Source organism: Uranotaenia lowii, chromosome 1 (assembly GCF_029784155.1).
Source record: "Uranotaenia lowii strain MFRU-FL chromosome 1, ASM2978415v1, whole genome shotgun sequence".
Lineage (NCBI taxonomy): Eukaryota > Metazoa > Arthropoda > Insecta > Diptera > Culicidae > Uranotaenia > Uranotaenia lowii.
Window position 1 is genome coordinate 152317305 of NC_073691.1, and position 20279 is coordinate 152337583.

Below are 20279 nucleotides of genomic sequence, written 5' to 3' on the forward strand. Positions count from 1 at the left end.
AAACTACGTAGAGCGTAAAATCTATTTAACAGCAGCTACTGTTTTGTATTTTACTCAACAAGTGAAAGTTTTGTTGGATTTCAAGGGTGGCAGCAACGATCGTCTACTGGATCAATTGCTTGACTTGATCGACTCAGCCGAAGGTGGTCCATCTAGAACAGTTCGGTCAACAAAATTAGCTACGGTTGATGGATCTCAGCAAACCAAACAACAAACTAAACTAGATCTATATCGAGGAATAATCGAATCGATCAGCGAATCAGAAGATAAAAAGATCTCGATGAAGGCAAAGTTCATAGACTATATTCCTGATATTGCCCAGACTTTGTGTTCGAATCTCCAGGATCATTTTGATGATGTTTGGTTTGCACTAAATGTAAAAAGAATGAAGGGGAATGTGAGATATCCTCTGCGCGAAACTATTCGTTTACCCAAGAACGAGAATCAAACACAAAACGTATTCTTCACTGGGATTGCTTCGTATAGCATAGAAATGTCATCTAGCATCGATCACTTTTGCTTGGGCAGTTATCGACTGCGAAAGGATTTACTTAAGAAGGGAGCCGAACTGATGGATGCAGATATTTTCTATGTATTTCTTTTGGTTGTCGATACGAGCGAAAAAGCGGAAATAGCACGTTGGAAAACTGGACAGTTTATTTGGAACATAACCAATCCGGCAAACGACAACGGCCTGCAATACCAGGTAAGAAATTATCAAACGATTTTCTAACCAATACTTAATCCGTATCAATGGTTCTTGCAGTGTCAACTATGGGATGATCAAACAAGCTGGAGTTCAACCTTCTGTGAGTCAACAATGGACACCAAAACTATAGCTTGCAACTGTTCTCGGCTCGATTTCATGAGGTATGAAGAATCAAACCTGAGCAAAATTACTTTCTTTTCTTTAGGAGATGAAGGTTTGGTTATTGCAACTTGTCTTATACGGTACCCACTCAAGTATAACCATCCGGTCTTAAATCGATCTGGAGTTTATGGCCTTCATCTCACCCAGAACTGCAATGAAGCTTTACATTGAAAGTGAAAGATAATGGATGATACATTTGCTGGATTCTTAGAAAGCATTGCTCATGAAGGCATTAACGAAGTCTAGATGACAGCATATGCTCATTTATGATCTCTTCTCTTAACCACTCAAGGTCTCAAGGACTTTTCCTCGTAATAACTCGAATGCCGATCGAGTGTCGCTCATTCTGGACATGCGACTATCCAGCTTTTCTACTCTGATAATCCAACGATCGACAACAACGCAAATCCAGTTACATGTACCCTTAAATATGTTTACCCGTATATACTTATTTTTCGTACTTCTTGAGTTATACCTGAACAAATAAAAATACAATGACATTTTCAGATTGGTAGCCATTAATTCGTCAACAATAACCACCGAGACACCACGCACTACATCAGATGAAAAGATTTCCCGAACCGTTCAAGTTACAACAACTGAGTTGGCTTCAACGATCAGTAATATACTTGAGACCACAACCGATACGGATATGCTTACATTTGCTCCACTTTCTTCAACAACTTCCCTTCCAACAATCGACGCTCCTGTCACAACTTCGTCCACACAACTCCCCACTACCACACAAACTCCTTCTTCAACAGAGGCCTTAGAATCAACGACGGTAGCAACCACAACAACCACCACCCAACTACCCAAAATCAACGCTACCAGAGCCCCCGGCAGCACCGCAGAGCTACCAACGATTACACCAACCACGGAACAACTGAGCGATCAAGGAAACTCAACACAAAAGCATCATCATTTTACCAGTTCTGCTGGACCGCTCAGCTACTCGATTATGGCGGCCCTAGCCGTTTGTGTCCTGTTTACCGGGGTAGCGCTGGTCCTGTACAGACGACGCCGTCACACTACAACCCTGGCCGAGGAACTTCAAACCATAACCGCACGCTTGAGAAGCAACTCAGCACCGGTGCGATACGCCCGTTTCCAGGACGAACACAACATGATCGGTGACAATGTGTCGACCATCTCCGATACGGTGACTATTTGAACGCGTTTGCAGAATTTGCTTGAAGTACTTAGAACGTATACTCATGTGATTGAAATTGTTAAATATTTTTGACGAATTTTGTGCAAAACAGAAAATAAATTGATAATCGAATGTTGGTAACATCATTATCGAACATGATGACGTTAGCTCCCTTTAACGAACCTAAAAACACAAAAACCAGGACGTGGAAGAGCATCTTAAAATCATTTGGAAAGTTCAGCTGATCTCAATTCTTCTCTGAAGCTCGATTCATGCCCCCAGATGAAAATTCAAGTGTAGAACATTATTTTATCCCCCTACCTAAGGGTCTGGCGCCGATTGACCGACGCATAGGGCTGAGATAAAAGATCTCCACTGCTGGCGATCCGGAGCCAGCGTCTTCACTTGCTGCCAGCCAAGGTTCTCGTCAACTGTGCGGATTTCAGCGGCTAGACTTCGCCGCCACGAGCTTTTGGGCACGAGCTTATTTTATCAACATAACATAAAAAAACTGTCCTCTATAGACTCAGCCGTCTTAAGAGCTAGAGGTCTGAAATTTGGTATGGATGCTCATTAGGACCAGAAATGATGAAAAATGTTTTTAGATTTTCGGATGACCCCTTCTGAAGGGTATTTTTCAGGGACGGGCAATCGATATCAGATGTCAAATGTTTTGCCATATTAATAAATTTTTCACTGTGTTCAGCAATATTGACGTTATTATGCAATGGATAGCTTTGAACATTTGCACACGGGAGTTGTGAGGGAAGGGGAATCGATTTCAGATATCAAAGATTATATAAGAGGCCACCGAAAGAGTTTTAACCCTTCGTTTCATAAAGTTACAAATATGCAACAATTAATTAAAACTGTTCTAAACTTCACATTTAGCTAAAAAGTAATTTTTTTTTTTCGATGGGAATAATATTTATAATTTTAAGATCACGTTCAATTAAAAAAAAAATATTTTTAGTGTTTATAGGAACCAAAAAAACCCACTTGAATTTGAAAAATATGGAATGTAGAAAAAGCCTAATTTTTCAAATTTTTGGCCTAGTGTAATTCATATTGAGAATTTTTTTTCGACTCAAAAAAAATATTTTCGTATTCCCACTAAAGTAATTTACATAATAAACAAAATTTGAGATTTTTTTTTTGTTTTTTCTCTGATATAATGGGTTTTCAATAACTGTTGCAAATATGCAACACCATGCAACGGTAGTACCCTAGCTAGTTATATGGGTTCCATAGTGTGTTTTCGAAACTTGCATCGTTAAACAGTGTATTTGTTTCCCGATGACAATGTTTTCGTTATTAATGATTTATTATCATGTTCAGGCCGTATTAAGAGGGGGGGAGGGATGAGAAAAATTGCCACCCCCCCCCCCCCCCCTGAATAAAGAGGGCCCCCGAGGTGAAAAAAATAAAAGTTTTGCTCTAAACCGTTATCAAAACTAGAAAAATATTATAAAAAGTTCAAAATTTATCAAACTTTAAACTAGGACGGGTCCGAATAATTAACTTATTTAGGATTGGTAGTTCTGCGTATGTAAAACACATTATTTTGATTTTTTTTCCGCGGCCCATTGGTATAACAAATACATATTTTGAATAAAAAAAAATGTCGGATGCCTTCATAACTTGCAAAATAAGCATACACCAATTTCTATATTATTCAACGTGATTCAAACTCAAGTACGGGGCTTTATCCAGAGAGTTTAAAAATCTAAAAACAAACAATGAATACGCTTTTTTATTTTTCCACTTGAAAATTCAGTACTATCTACCAACATTAGATAACCGAGGTTTGAAGTATTGTTTTGCTTTTTTTTTCTTAGAGATGAATGAATGATTTGATTGAAAATTACAATGCTCATTATTTTTTACTAAAGTATGAGCCGTTTCTTATTATCAATCGACGAAAAATGCTATTTATTTGTACTATTCAACCTTTTCCTGGAAGCTCTGGAAGTTGATTTTAAATTAAAACTTTTTGTTCTCGAATTTAGTTTTATTTTTATTTCTTTTTTATTCTTAAACTGATTTCAAGTTTGATTTCTAATTTTAGAATCATGTTCCAAATTCTGATGCTCATTCCGAAGAAATCTTTATTGTTCTTTTAATTTTGCCAACAAATGGTATTTAATAGTTTAATGTAATTTGTAATTGGATCATTCCTTCAAAACTAAATTGAGACTTTGCCCTTCAATATCAAGTTTGTTTATTAAAACTGGCATATAGTTATGGTATGATTTAAGATTAAGAATCTTTATCAGAACCAATTTAAATACGTTTTCGGAATTGATTTGTGTTGATTTGTTCAAGGTTATGTTCAGAAAAGTTGTATAGGTAAGAAGCTTTCCATTTTGCCGCCGGTCGTGGCCTAGAGGATAGCGTTCCAGCCATCTAAGCCAGAGTCCATGAGATCGAATCCCGATCACGGCACATATAGTGCTCTTTCCGTGGTCTGGTGGTAAGATGCTAGCCATAAAATCCTTGAAAGATGTACGCCTTAGAGTTAAGTAAATTAGATCTCTTCAAAGAAACATGAAGTTTCACTGAGATCATATATGTGTGTGTTCGTTTTTTTAGCACCTTCAAGCAAACGTAAGGAATAATTTCCTCAGTAGGTGGTATATTATCGCATAACTACTCCTAGCTAATTTCTCGAGAGTCTTTGTAGTCTAGTGGATAAGCTGGTGCGAGTCTGGTTCCGATGTGCCAGGCTGGGTTCGATTCCCGGTATCGGCGAGACAACTTTTGGGTTCGAATCCCATAAGAAGCCGACAGGTAAGATGTGTTTCCTCTTATAACTGATTTTATGAATGTTTAACCAGCTGCCAGCTGGCCAGGTATATGCACGGATGCCGGAATACCTCTAAGTAACCTGATTGACTCGTTCTTCCAAAATATACCTACATACGAAGCCATGGGGTCGGTCCAAGAATGCATGTGAGCACATACTTAGGCAGAAACTGCGGTGAATCCGTGCACCCATGGTGGAAAACCAACATACATAACTACTCCCAGATAAATTCTTAACTTTCCGGTGTCCAGAAATCTAGATTTGCGAAGTTCCTGTGCGAAAACTATGATTAGTGCAAAAGAAATTAGGAATAAGCATTTATTTCCAGTTGTCGAGTGTGAAGAAAAAAAGGTGTAACCGTTTCATGTTGTTGCATATTTGCAACAATTAATATTTTTGCTAAATAACCGAAATATGTGAAAATAATATTTTTTCCTTATTTTTCCCTTCATGTATTCATCATTGCGCACTATTGAGAATTTTTTCGAGAAAAAATAAAAAATCATGAAATGAAGGGTTAACTTTTTGGCAATTGGAATTTATGGACGGGGGTTTTTTGACACGGTCAATTGATTCTTTATTTCAAATTTAGTAGAAGACGACAGGACAAGTGATCGTCCAATACTTTTGCAATTATTACTTAACAATGAATTCGGAAGTGCATCTGGAAAATGCTTGGAAATTGACTTTCATACAAACTGTTCATGACATATTCCAAGTTAAAAGCGAAACGGAGTTCGTATGGGATCAGCTAGTTTCTAGATAAATGCCAAAAGAGTTAGTTTTGACTGGACAGAATTTCACTTCTTTTATTTCATACGGTTTTTATTTATTGACTTCTTACGGAGAGTGAGACAACTTTTTTTTTATTTACCTAACGTTTCGGGTTACTTTTCTTTACTCATCATCAGATGTCCCCAAAGTAACCCAAAACGTTACGTAAATTTAAAAATTAAAAAAATTGTTTCACTCACCGAAAAAAGTCAATAAGTAAAAACCGTATTAAAAGTACCGGTGATAAATTTTTGTTCACTTTGTTTTTGCACTACTGAGGCAGTTAAAATAACTAACCGTTTTGGAACAACTTTTTGCACTTCTTGAAGGGATATCGTCAGAGGACGAATCGGCTATCCAGTCAATTAGGAATATTCTTGACGATCAGTCTTACCCATCAGAACTGATACTATAGACATCTCAAACTGGGTTACTTTCAAGTATCACTTTTGCATGTCATCATGTCCAACATTTAGCACTTCTATGCTTCTAGCTTGAAAAAAATTGTGATAAACTTTTAAGATATTTTTCCATTATGCAACCGAACGAAGGTGTTACAAAACTTTAACAGCAATTTTCTTGAAACATGCCAAACAGTCCATACGACCTGTTCGAAAACTGATCATAATTTTGTTTCATTTCTCAGTTTGGTTTTGACAGTTCTCTGTGGTGTGTTTGGAGACATCTGGTGGCCCATCCAAAAAACAAAAATTGGTTCAAACGACCGTTGGAAATTTTACACAAGTTTCGTGGGCTAGCTTGTACGTCTGTTCTCTGTGATATTACTCAATTCCCATCTGATTTTTAGCTATCTTGATGCGCTGTTGATTGCAGAGAGAACATGACGATGATTTTCTCATTTGATGCCCGCGCGGGAATGAAATTATTTTAACGCGTTCGTCGCCACGCTCATTTTAGTAGTTTTAGGGGAGGAGCGGGCTATATGCGCCTATTAAGCAGAACACTGATTTAATCAAATATCACGTCGAATATGTGTACAAAAACTATATACACGTGTGCAGGCATCAGTTCTCTATACATTGGAGTAATTTTTATGTTAAAATTTTCTTCTGTTTCCAAGAAAACGATTTTATTGTAAGTGTTGTCTAAAATGCCGAACCTCAAACCACTGCTCAAACCGTGCGGGCTAAACGCGCCTATTTATGTTTTGAACAAAATTTCTGTTTTTTGGGAAATATTTCCGTATAATTTCATTGAAACTGCTAGAAAGTAATAATTTCCGTACAACAAAGCTGAAGTTTTATAAAAATCTATGTATATTATAATTATGTGGAATAAAACAAAAGTTTGGGTAGCCATACTATGGAGGCACTTCATCCATGAGAAAAACTTTATCAAATCTGTCTTTAGATCTTCAATTCATTCTTAAGATGTCATTCAGAGCTTAGATTTGAAAGTTCAGTGATAAAAATCATTAATTTATTCTATTTAACCTGTTATTTTAGGATGGAGGCATTTTACAAACATGATGGGGGCATACTGAAACACTCTATTATTCCACTAAAAAATCATTATAAAACGTCCACAAAAGCTGAAATATGTTTAATTTCTTAAGTTCATTTGAGTAAGAAACAAAAACCATCCTAGTTTTTGTTTTAAACTTCTTTACGTATAATTTTTAAAAGTCGAAATATTACATCAAAATGTATCAAAACCTTGTATGATTATTTATAATTTTTTTAAGTTTATAAATTCATAAAATTCTTTCTTGCCTTATGTTCTTAGCGTATAACCCTCAAAATGCATTGGTCAGATAAGCTGTCTAGTCAGCCATTTCGCCAAACAGCCGTAGGGTCATTTTACCCGATAGGCCCATTTAGGAAACCTTTCCCCTACTAGCCGATCTAGCTCGAGCCAAAAGAAATTCTGGGAGCGAGAAAGAAAAGAGGGAGAACTCCAAGATTTGCAACGTGTGGCTAAACTGAGCGACTAACTTGAGTAAGAGAGCGTCACACGTTTATGATGTGATGGGGCATCCCAAAAACAGGTCCCGGCAACGATTACAATCCGTGTGGAGCACATCTCTCAGACTTCAGCTTTTTTCTTCAGATTTAAGCTTTTTTCCTCAGATTTAAGCTTTCATCTCCTTATGCTCTCAAGGCAAAAAAAGCTTAAATCTGAGGAAAAAAGGCTTAAAAACGAGATTCACCAACACCAACGACTTCATCATTTCTGATATGATTTTATATTTGCTGGGGTACCTTGGGTCACTTTTTTAATTGCTCCATAACTTATTTTTGATTTAAGATTAATTGAAGATTTGAAATACATTACTAAAGTATCATTTGGTTGCTACCAGGTCCCGGCAACGATACAGGATTTGTCTATGTATCGTGTGACCAACATCTTTAAACTAAGTGTTGGTGAATCTCATTTTTAAGCTTTTTTTCCCCAGATTAAAGCTTTTTTTGCCTTAAGAACATAGGAGATAAGACCTTAAATCTGAGGAAAAAAAGCTTAAATAAATAAATCTGAAAAAAGCTTATGTCTTCATTCGATTTCAAACGTTCGGCTAGTGCGGATGTTTTTTGTCAAGTCTCTACAGTGTCGAGGTGTTTTTGCGAAGTTCAACGGTGCAGTTTCTCCACGTGAAGTAATTTATCCTAGTGGTTCGGTCGACAATTACCGAATGCCGTTGTTGTAAGAGTTTTGCTACATATTTGCAGACGAAAAATCGCAAATTGTTTTCGAAACACCAAGGCCATCATCGTTACCATCATCCATGCGAAGGTGCTTCCTGTTCGCCCCATAAATCCGGGTTGGAGTTCCGCTTGGGCGAAATCCGGACGGATTCGGTTTTGATTGCTGCTACCGGGTTGGAAGAGGGCTCAAAATCCAGCGTTTTTGGTCGTTTTTGCCGGTCAACGTCGCCATCGCCATCTTATGCCGTTTTCGTTTATCTCCACTCACGCGGGGCAAAACTTTTTCTGAATAAACAAACAGAATCGTTACCCAGGACGCCTGCTTGAGGTTACAATCTCGGGCAAAACTAGTGGACTTCTGAATTAATAACCGAACGTAATAACAGCAGTTAGGGCAAAACTCGTGGGTAACTAGGTTGCCACTGCCAATAAACGAAAACACTATTAGACGAACAAAGGACCACGTGTTTGATCGAAAATAAAGGACACTCAAAAAAGTGAACATCAAAGAAGTGCTTAAAAACAATTGTAAGTCTTTTTTATTCTTTTTTCCCTTTCTCTTTTTCTATTTTTTCTCTATATTTATATTTCGATTATTGAGTGCTTTGCTCATAGTTTAAAATCGGTAGACACTTGTGTCTTCGCTTTAAAATATGAGCGAAGGCGGGGGGTTTAACCCGCCAACTGGAGATAATGAGAGTGTTACCTACGAGGATGAGGAGCATCTGGAGGATTCGGCTGCTGCTGGTCCTTCAGATGCTCCTCATTCTCGGATGGATGATGACTCGGAATCATCTTCAGTTGGTAGTAGAGCAACCCGTCTCCGAGCCTACACGGAGAGCACAGGTTTCACTGGTCCATGGGTGGTTTTTATCCGGCCCAAAAAAAACGGAAAACAGTTAAATGTGGTACAGATCACCAAAGATCTGGCGAGGTGGACCTCCGTGACCAGCATAACAAAGGTTCGACCAAACAAGTTGCGCGTGTTAGTGGCCAACCGAAAAGCTGCTAATGAAATTGCTGCCAGCAATTTCATAAATTTAGAGTACCATGTTTACATTCCGTCTCGAGACGTAGAGATCGAGGGTGTAATCACGGAAGCGAGCCTGAAGGAAGAGTACGTGAAATCCAACGGCGTTGACAAGTTCAAGAGCCTTGATTCGACTTCGGTCGAAATCTTGGATTGCCGTCAACTCCGAACTGCCAACGTCATAAATGGAGTTAAAGTGTACTCGCCTTCAGATTCGTTTCGTGTGACCTTTGCGGGTACCGCCCTCCCTCACTACGTCTTGATTGACGGAATTTTAAGGCTGCCTGTGCGGCTCTTTGTGCCTCGACCCATGGATTGCAAAAATTGCATTAAGTTGGGGCACACAGCATCACACTGTTGCAATAAGCAACGCTGTCCTCAATGCGGGGAGAATCATGGGGCAGGAGCGTGCTCAGCAATAGAGCAGAAATGTGTCTATTGCGGGGGCTCACCCCATGATATCTCCTCGTGCGAGGCATACAAGAGTCGCTGGGATAGTCAAAAGCGCTCTTTAAAAGAACGGTCGAAGCGGTCTTATGCCGCAATTTTGAAGGGCGCGGCGCCCCCGATCCAACCTCAGTCCTCCAACCTTTTCTCAGTGCTGCCAGTGGACAATGATGACACAGACTCCACTGATCAAGATCACCCAGTAATTTTTGCTGCTAACTCTCGGAAGCGAGCAAAACCTGCTCCTAAGACCCCGAGAGTTCCAAAAAAGGTTCCAACATTTAGTTCCCAAATTGACGCCACACAAAAACCGACAACTTCTGTAAAAGATAAGCTTTTCCCTCCTGGATTCTCCATGAAGTTTGTACCCCAGAATAAACCACAAGTACCAGAGACTTCTAAGACCCCAAAGCCTAATGAAGTATTGCCAGAACCGTCTACTCAATCGGGACTGTTCAAGTTTTCCGACATTTTAAATGGAGTTTTCACGTTTTTCTACGCAACGGAATCGGTCAGGAGCATTGTAACCTCGATGTTACCTGTATTAAAGACATTTTTGAAGCAATTGATGCAAACTGGGCCCCTTCTTTCAGTGTTTATCTCTCTCGATGGCTAATTTAAGCCGAGAGGTCGGAGATATCACTGTGTTACAGTGGAATTGTCGTAGTATTATCCCTAAACTGGATCCGTTCAAATTTCTTCTTCATGAAACTAGTTGCGATATTTTTGCCCTTTCTGAAACATGGCTTTCTTCCGAATCAAACATCTCCTTCCACGATTTTAACATTATCCGTCTGGATCGCAACGATTCTTATGGAGGGGTGCTTTTGGGGATCAATAAGCGCCACTCCTTTTTTAGAATCCACCTCCCTTTATCAGGAGGAATTGAAGCTGTTGCATGTCATACAACTATAAGAGGTAAGGACTTATGCGTTGTCAGTTTGTACTGGCCTCATAGAGTTGCAGTGGATCGAAGTCACCTAGAGGACCTGTGCTCAGTACTTCCTGAGCCAAGGTTGATCCTGGGTGACTTCAATTCACATGGAACTGTCTGGGGAGAACAAATTGACGATAGTCGTTCTACTCTTATTTATGACATTTGTGACAGTTTCAATTTAACAATTTTGAACACGGGTGAAAAAACACGAGTACCTAAACCTCCTGCAAGACCAAGTGCAATTGACCTCTCACTCTGCTCAAATTCACTATCATTGGATTTCCAGTGGAAGGTAATCTCTGATCCCAATGGTAGTGACCACTTACCAGTCAAAATTACAATCACCAATGGGGCCAGCACTTCGAATCAAACAAATATGGCATATGACCTTACAAGACACATCGACTGGAAAAAATATGCGGACACGATTACAACAGCCATCAATTCTATGAATGTTCTTCCTCCTTTGGAAGAGTATATTTAACTTCCTAGCTTGTTTGATACATGAAAGCGCAGTCTGTGCTCAAACGAAACCCATCCCAAATTTATCTGTACGTCGAAGACCTCCTAACCCATGGTGGGACAACCAGTGCTCCAAGCTTTAAAAGGACAAATCAAAAGCATTCAAAGATTTTAGAAAACATGGAACCCTCGATCTTTTTCAAGCATATCTGTCCCTTGAAAATCAATTCAAAAAATTGATTAAAGGGAATAAACTAGCACATTGGCGTACATTCGTAGAAGGGTTATCACGAGAAACGTCCTTGAATACCTTGTGGAAAGTAGCACGAAACATGCGTAATCGATCTTCAACAAATGAAAGCGAGGAACATTCACATAGATGGATATTCAACTTTGCACGAAAAGTCTGTCCCGATTCCACACCGAACCGAAATGTTGTCCGGAATGTGTCCCTAGACAGATGCGATCTGGATTCCAGCTTTTCGATGGTCGAATTCTCACTTGCCCTCCTTGTAGGAAATAATAGTAGTTAATTAATTGATTGGAAAAAAAAAGATTTGTTATTTGCTGACAAACACACACACTTAATCTTTTCTCCTGTGATCGGGACGATTTTGTCCTGTATTTTCAACAGCTGAAATTACAGGACAAATCTCGGGACAGAAAAAGTGCTCAGGAAAACAACTGTCAAATTGGCCTGTATGCTCGAATCCGTGTTCTTCTGTAATTTTCAGGACATTTGAAATTTTTCTGTGCTTTCGAAACGGCTTTCCCCTGGGATTTTCTGTGAATTTAGGCATCCTCCCCCTGCTTCTTATTTCTTTTTATAATTAAAAAAACACAATTGTCACAAAAAAATGAAATTTATTTTTAAATATTTTTTATCAACGCGTTACACATTTTTACGTTCCGAATTAAAAAAAAAATGCGACACATAAACAACCGCAACAGAACACACAGGCGGGACACTTTCTCTGTAAAAAAAAAAATATTTTCATGTACTAAACGCCTGTTGACAGTGAAACCTACCGATGGCTGTGAAAACCTGGAATTCAAGATCTTGCGTTCCGGGGCCATTGTGAGCAAGCCGATCAACCAAAATACCAAAACGGAGGAAGGAATCTTGGGCCCGAGTTAAACTAGCCTCGTTCGAATAGCGCTCCTGTTGATTATCCATAGCTGCATCATTAATTTTCCCGGTCCCGGTTGCCCATAAGCACCATACTAATTAGGTTGTGCTGTTCACCGATTTTACTTTCATCCAAGAAAATATAACTATACACGTGAGTACCGGCCACCCGATTGAAATAAAAACGGTACATGCAAGAAAAAATGTTCCGCGATTTGCACTGGTGTGAAAGAGAAGAAACCAAAACCACCGCAAAAAAGGCGCGAAAGAAAACAGTTGACAACTGAAGTTTCCCCGTGCTACAGGACGATTGTTCGAGTACCTGTGCATTCATGGAATTTTTGTCCCAGATTTCAGGAAAAGTCAAGCGCAACCCCCTGGCAACTTGACAGTTTGGTCGAGTTTCGTGTGTCTGTTTCAAAATCGCAGATGTCGCGTGTGTGCCGCTCGTTTACATACTTTTCGAATCATGCATATGAAAAGGGCACACTATTAAATGTGGTACGAATCAGGCGAATTCATAACTTTCGAATGAATAAAAAAAAGTTTTAACCGAAATTGTTAATCATATTCAATATTCTACCGATTTATATATAGTGTAGGAACAGTTTTTCTATAAAATGGGAATAGCTCTGCTATAATGTGATTGTTTTGTCATTTTAAAATTTTCATATGCATCGCAGCTTATGGCAATCACTTAATGATTGATGCGGTAATGTTGTATTTTACATTTATTGTGCTTGAGTGTCTTCAACAGTTTCAATGGAAGGTAAACTTGTCCCAAGAACTGCCGGATATCAGTAAATTATTTGAAGTAGTCCAGAACTTTTATACCTTATGTAGGACACACAAATTAACGCTCTTCTTGTTTTCTTGGACTAAACTTTTGAAAACAGATTCACTTCACATAAAACATAGCAAAAAGTTCCAAATTCAAAACATTTTTTAGTTATTGAATCAGTTACAGAAAACATATTTCAAGATGCGTCCTTCCGACATGTTAATTAGCTCGATTTTCGATTTGACAGAACCAGAGAACCAGAAAAAACTGGCACACGCGATTTGTATGGGAAACGTCAAGTTGCCAGGGGGTTGGTCAAGCGTCTCGAGATTCGGGAGGGTTCCCTTTCGAAGCTCGTATGAATTAACCAGTTTCCCTGTGGTTCGGAGAGTCATTATCCCGAGGAGAGAATTTGCATTCTTAGTGTGCAAGTCAATAAAATATATCATATATAGATACACCCTTCCTATTTCTTATGTCTTGAAAAGAATTATTCCTCAAAAGCACCATATGGGAAAAGCAAAACGCTACAGGGGATCCGTGAGAGATACACTCGTTGTGAGAGAGATAAATGCTGAACTCTCAAAACGGTTGGCAATCCCATCATTCAGTTGAGTAATTTTGGTGGCAACGGATGCTAAAGTGTAATTTCATATTTCGGTGTCGTGATTAACTGAATTTGTGAAAAGTAATTTTGAAATAAATTAGTGAAGAAAAATGGAAGAGCACTACACTCCTCTCTTGCAACAATTCAGCTCCGGGAATTGATAAAATCAAGTTTAACTTGTTGAAAAACCTTCCGGATGCCGCAAAATTTCGCTTGTTAAATTTATTTAATCAATTCTTGGAGCACAACATTGTCCCCCAAGAGTGGAGACAAGTGAGAGTCATTGCTATCCAAAAGTCCGGAAAACCAGCGTCTGACCCCAACTCGTACCGTCCAATAGCGATGTTGTCTTGTATTCGGAAATTGATGGAGAAAATGATTTTGTTCCGATTGGATAAATGGATGGAAACAAATGGTCTCCTTTCAGATACTCAATTTGGGTTTCGAAGGGGCAAAGGAACAAACGATTGTCTTGCTTTGCTGTCTTCAGAGATACAAATGGCGTACGCAAAACGTGAGCAAATGGCTTCAGTGTTTCTAGACATAAAGGGAGCTTTTTTTTTTTTTTGTAAATTATTTATTTGAAACGGCTCATACCTTTAGGCTTTAAGGAGCCAAACTCGTTTTGTTTGATTACAATTGTGTACTTAGATCTAGTTCACTTTTTTTTTTTTTTTTTTGAAGAAAAAGAAAGATAGAAAGGGAAATATGAAAATAAAGAGAATTATAGTCGAAGATCGATAGCTTTTAGGAAAAGGTATATCTCGAACATATAGTCCAAGTCCATCATACCTAATACATCCCTCACTGGAACGTCGGGTGGTTTTCCTCGGGCCCGAAGGGAATCTATAAAGTTCGCTCTGGCGAATAGGTGGTCCTCACACGACCAAACAATATGCTCGATGTCATGGTAACCTAGACCACATCCGCATAAATTGCTGCCAGCAATATTTAAACGATAGAGTACCGCATTCATGGAATAATGATTGGACATGAGACGGGAAAATATACGAATAAAATCCCGAGTCAGGTTCAATCTATTAAACCAGGGTTTAAGGCTTACCTTTGGGATAATCGAGTGGAACCACCGACCCAACTCATCCTCGTCCCATCTACGCTGCCAGTTGACAAGAGAGTTTCTTCGAGCCAAGAAGTAAAATTCGTTGAATACGATTTCACGCTGGTAAATGTTGCCTTCCATCGCACCCACTTTTGCAAGGGAATCTGCCCTCTCATTGCCTGCTATTGAGCAATGTGAGGGGACCCAGATAAAGGTGATAGAAAAGCAACGTCTTGATAAAGTGGTCAATATATCTCGTATCATTTCGAGGAAGTACGGCGTGAATTTTCCTGGTTTTATAGAGCGGATTGCTTCAACAGAGCTGAGACTATCAGTTATAATATAGTAGTGTTCAATAGGTCGTGTGGCGATACTATTCAAAGCCCAGTGAATAGCTGCTAACTCTGCAACATATACAGAGCATGGTGACTGGAGACTGTGAGATGCGCTGGATATTTCGTTGAACACTCCAAATCCTGTTGTTTCCTCTATAAGTGATCCATCGGTAAAGTACATTTTATCAGCATCGACGTGTCTATATTTAGCTTCGAAAATTCTTGGAATCAGAAGAGGACGATGCGGATCCGGGATTCCACGAATTTCCTGCTGCATAGACAAATCAAACTGGACAGAAGAATGATCGTAGTCTGGGCTACAAACACGAGTTGGAGAATACGAAGAAGGGTTTACCTGCATTGACATGAGGATATGGTATATAGACATAAATCTGGTTTGAACATTTTGCTCAAGTAACCTTTCGAAATTTACAATCACCAATGGGTTCATGACCTCACACCTGATGAGGAACCGAAGTGATAATAAATTGAATCGATCTTTCAAAGGGAGTATTCCTGCCAAAACTTCAAGACTCATGTTGTGTGTTGAGGGCATACAGCCCAAAGCGATACGGAGACAACGGTATTGGATACGCTCTAGTTTGATGAGGTGAGTTTTGGCAGCTGACTGGAAACAGAAGCTACCATATTCCATAACGGATAGAATAGTTGTTCGATACAATTTGATAAGATCTTCTGGATGGGCTCCCCACCAGGTGCCAGTAATTGATCGGAGAAAATTGATTCTTTGTTGGCATTTTCCTTTCAGATACTCAATGTGGGCTCTCCAGGTACACTTGGAATCAAACCAAACCCCAAGATACTTGAAACTCCTCGATTGAGTGATCGTTCTGCCTAGGAGTTGAAGCTTAGGTTGAGCAGGTCTACGTTTCTTAGAGAAAACAACCATTTCCGTTTTCTGAGGGGAAAACTCAATCCCAAGCCCCAAAGCCCAGGAAGACAATCTGTCTAAAGTATCTTGTAAAGGCCTGTGCAGATAAGACTCAGTAGATCCTGTGACAGACACTACTCCGTCATCTGCAAGTTGTCTTAGAGTGCAGCCTTCAGAGAGACAGCTGTCGATGTCACTCACATAAAAGTTGTACAAAAGTGGACTCAAACATGAACCCTGTGGGAGGCCCATGTAAGATGTTCTTCTAACTGCAAAATCTCCGTGAGCAAAGTTCAAATGTTTCTCACAAAGTAAGCTGTATAAGATGTTGTTCAATAGAGGAGGCAGACCCCGGGAGTGCAACTTGTCTGACAAAACCTCTATTGAGACTGCATCAAAAGCTCCCTTTATGTCTAGAAACACTGAAGCCATTTGCTCACGTTTTGCGTACGCCATTTGTATCTCTGAAGACAGCAAAGCAAGGCAATCGTTTGTCCCTTTACCCCTTCGAAACCCAAATTGAGTATCTGAAAGGAGACCATTTGTTTCTACCCATTTGTCCAAACGAAACAATATCATTTTCTCCATCAATTTGCGTATACAAGACAACATCGCTATTGGACGGTAAGAGTTGGGATCAGACGCTGGTTTTCCGGGCTTTTGGATAGCAATGACTCTCACTTGTCTCCAATCTTGGGGAACAATGTTATGCTCCAAGAATTGGTTAAATAAATTTAACAAGCGAAATTTTGCAGCATCCGGAAGGTTTTTCAACAAGTTAAATTTGATTTCATCAATTCCCGGAGCATAAAGGGAGCTTTTGATGCAGTCTCAATAGAGGTTTTGTCAGACAAGTTGCACTCCCGGGGTCTGCCTCCTCTATTGAACAACATCTTATACAGCTTGCTTTGTGAGAAACATCTGAACTTTGCTCACGGAGATATTGCAGTTAGAAGAATCTCCTACATGGGCCTTCCACAGGGTTCATGTTTGAGTCCACTTTTGTACAACTTTTATGTAAGTGACATCGACAGTTGTCTCTCTGAAGGCTGCACTCTAAGACAACTTGCAGATGACGGCGTGGTGTCTGTCACAGGATCTTCCGAGTCTCATCTGCACAGACCTTTACAAGATACTTTAGACAGATTGTCTTCCTGGGCTTTGGGGCTTGGGATTGAGTTTTCCCCTCAGAAAACGGAGATGGTTGTTTTCTCTAAGAAACATAGACCTGCTCAACCTAAGCTTCAACTCCTAGGTAGAACGATCACTCAATCGAGGTGTTTTAAGTATCTTGGGGTTTGGTTTGATTCCAAATGTACCTGGAGAGCCCATATTGAGTATCTGAAAGGAAAATGCCAACAAAGAATCAATTTTCTCCGATCAATCACTGGCACCTGGTGGGGAGCCCATCCAGAAGATCTTTTAAAATTGTATCGAACAACTATTCTTTCAGTGATGGAATATGGTAGCTTTTGTTTCCAGTCGGCTGCCAAAACTCACCTCATCAAACTCGAGCGTATCCAATACCGTTGTCTTCGCATCGCTTTGGGCTGTATGTCCACAACGCACAACATGAGTCTTGAAGTTTTGGCAGGAATACTTCCTTTGAAAGATCGATACAATCTACTATCACTTCGGTTCCTCATCAGGTGTGAGGTCATGAACCCATTGGTGATTGTGAATTTTGAAAGGTTACTTGAGCAAAATCTTCGAAATAGATTTATGTCTACACAGTAAACGAAAATTACCGAGTTCGGTAATTATTTTACCGAAATCCTAACATGTGGAGATCGTTAAACTGTTCGGTAATTTTTTCATGACTGAGAAGTGACAGCTGTCAAAGATTACGGATCTTTTTCGGTAAAAAATAACCAAAACTCGGCTGATCATCTGTCAAAATATTGACAGTTGTCAACATGACAGCTCGTTATATAACCGACCAATCGGTATTGTTGAACCGAAATGTCTTTAATTATTACTGAAAGGTCGGTTATTTTTAACCGAAAAACTAAAAAGCTCGGTTATGTAAACCGAACAACTGGTAGACTTAACCGAAAAACCTGTAACGATTACCGAAATACCTAAAACTACCGAAATACTTGAAATTTTTACCGAAATACCTGTAATTATTATCGAAATACTGATAACTTTTACCGAAAAAACTGTAAAAGTTCGGTAATATTTACCGAACAATCGGAAGAGTTTACCGAAATATCTGTAATTAAAACCAAAAAACCGGTCAGTTTTACCAGATAAATTCAAAAAGTTCGGTAATGTTTACCGAAAAACTGGTAATTTCACAAAATTCCTTCAATTTTTACCGAAAATTCGGTTGTTTTTACCGGAAAATTGATTTTTTCCGCCGAAATATCTGTTATTGCCGCAATGCCAATAATATTAACCAAAAACTAAATTTTTCACTTATTTTTACCGAAAACCGTAAAACGTTCCGTATTTTCGGTGTACGTACCCAGCATACTACACGAGATGATTTGAGTCTCGAATATCATCTCAAGTAATATGCTGTGTATCATAAGCTGGAACTACCAAACGTTTTACGGTTTTCGTTAAAAATTACCGAAAAAAATATTTTTTGCTAAATACTATCGCATTTCTAGAAGACGCTTCAATAGCAGAGGCTCAATCTACAAATAAAAATGAGGAGCTGTATCAAATTATTTTAACTTTATTTTCTATGTTATGGCAACATGGTACCGTCTCGTGGCTTTTCAAGATTCGCCTCCCACCCCCCTCCCCCCCACATTCTGTGGACAATGGCCATCTGCCACAGGTGCCTGGAGAAAGGTTGTCACAGCCACGGGAGCTGGAAGTAAAATTTATTTTTTACTATAGTGCGGAAAATAAACTCATCCGATGTACCTTTACTGGAGCTGCGATCAAATTAGCAATCCATTCCATGCGAAGCGCCGCGGTTCTGGTGATGTCCCAAATCCGATCGTCTATGTGCGTTCAAGTGGAGGCCATCAAAGCAAAAAAAAAACTGCTGCTTCATTGTTCAAAACACGCGAAACCGAAAATGCCGAGCAATGGCGACGACTGGCCGGTCAAAAGATACCCATCACACTCGAGCACACGAAAGTAGTCGAAACGATTAATTTCGGTTGCAAGAATGAGAAGGAAGACCCGGAGTGCGAAAAAATGACAATCGAATTTTGACGTTCGTCTTGTTTGCAGTTTAATTTCGGTGATTTTTTACCGAAAATTGATGGCATTGAGATTTGTTTACATTAAAATATAAGAACTTCGGTAAGTCAAGAGCCGATTTACTGAACTCGGTAAAAACTAAACGTCAAATTAATCAATTACCGAAAATTTTCTAATTACAGAACTAGTTCTGTAAAATAAATTACCGAACTATGTCCTCATGTCAATGCAGGTAAACCCTTCTTCGTATTCTCCAACTCGTGTTTGTAGCCCAGACTACGACAATTCTTCTGTCCAGTTTGATTTGTCTATGCAGCAGGAAATTCGTGGAATCTCGGTCTCGCATCGCCCTCTTCTGATTCCAAGAATTTTCGAAGCTAAATATAGACACGTCGATGCTGATAAAATGTATACTTTACCGATGGATCACTTATAGAGGAATCAACAGGATTTGGAGTGTTCAACGAAATATATAGCGCCTCTCACAGTCTTCAGTCACCATGCTCTGTATATGTAGCGGAGTTAGCAGCTATTCACTGGGCTTTGGACAGTATCGCATCACGGCCAGATGGACACTTCTATATTGTAACGGATAGTCTGAGCTCTGTTGAAGCAATCCATTCTATAAAACCGGGAAAGCACTCGCCGTACTTCCTCGAGAAGATACGAAATAATTTGAGTGCTTTATCAAAACGTCGCTTTACCATCACCTTTGTTTGGGTTCCCTTTCATTGCTCGATAGTGGGCAATGAGAAGGCAGACTCTCTGGCAAAGGTGGGAGCGATGGAAGGCGACACGTATCAACGTGAAATCGTCTTCAGCGAATTTTACTATTTGGTGCGAAGAAACTCTCTTGTCAACTGGCAGCGCAAATGGGACGAGGATGAGAAGGGTCGGTTGTTCCACTCGATTATCCCAAAGGTAAGCCTTAAACCATGGTTCAATAGATTGAACTTGAGTCGGGATTTTATTCGTATATTTTCCCGTCTCATGTCCAATCATTGTTCCTTAGACGCGGTACTCTATCGTTTTGATATTGCTGGCAGCAATCTATGTTGCGGCCAAGGTTACCATGACATCGAGCATATTGTTTGATCGTGCGAGGTCCATCTTGTCGCTAGAACGAATTTAATAGACTCCCTAAGGGCCCGAGGAAAACCACCCTAT

General features: G+C 39.5%; 1 protein-coding gene across 1 annotated transcript; it reads left to right on the forward strand.

Moving 5' to 3' along the window:
• Positions 1–6: 6 nt before the first annotated feature.
• Positions 7–2128, forward strand: LOC129740544 (uncharacterized). The gene is made up of 3 exons (XM_055732254.1): positions 7–706; positions 767–870; positions 1379–2128. The coding sequence occupies exons 1-3, from the start codon at positions 281–283 to the stop codon at positions 2043–2045; spliced, it is 1197 nt and encodes a 398-aa protein (XP_055588229.1). The 5' UTR covers positions 7–280; the 3' UTR covers positions 2046–2128.
• Positions 2129–20279: the final 18151 nt, after the last annotated feature.

Bases quoted from the DNA above. Each gene is read 5' to 3' on its own strand.
- LOC129740544 (XM_055732254.1), top strand. From the start codon at position 281: ATGAAGGCAAAGTTCATAGACTATATTCCTGATATTGCCCAGACTTTG. The intron at 707-766 runs GTAAGAAATTAT...TGGTTCTTGCAG, and splicing joins ACAACGGCCTGCAATACCAG to TGTCAACTATGGGATGATCA. The intron at 871-1,378 runs GTATGAAGAATC...TGACATTTTCAG, and splicing joins TCTCGGCTCGATTTCATGAG to ATTGGTAGCCATTAATTCGT.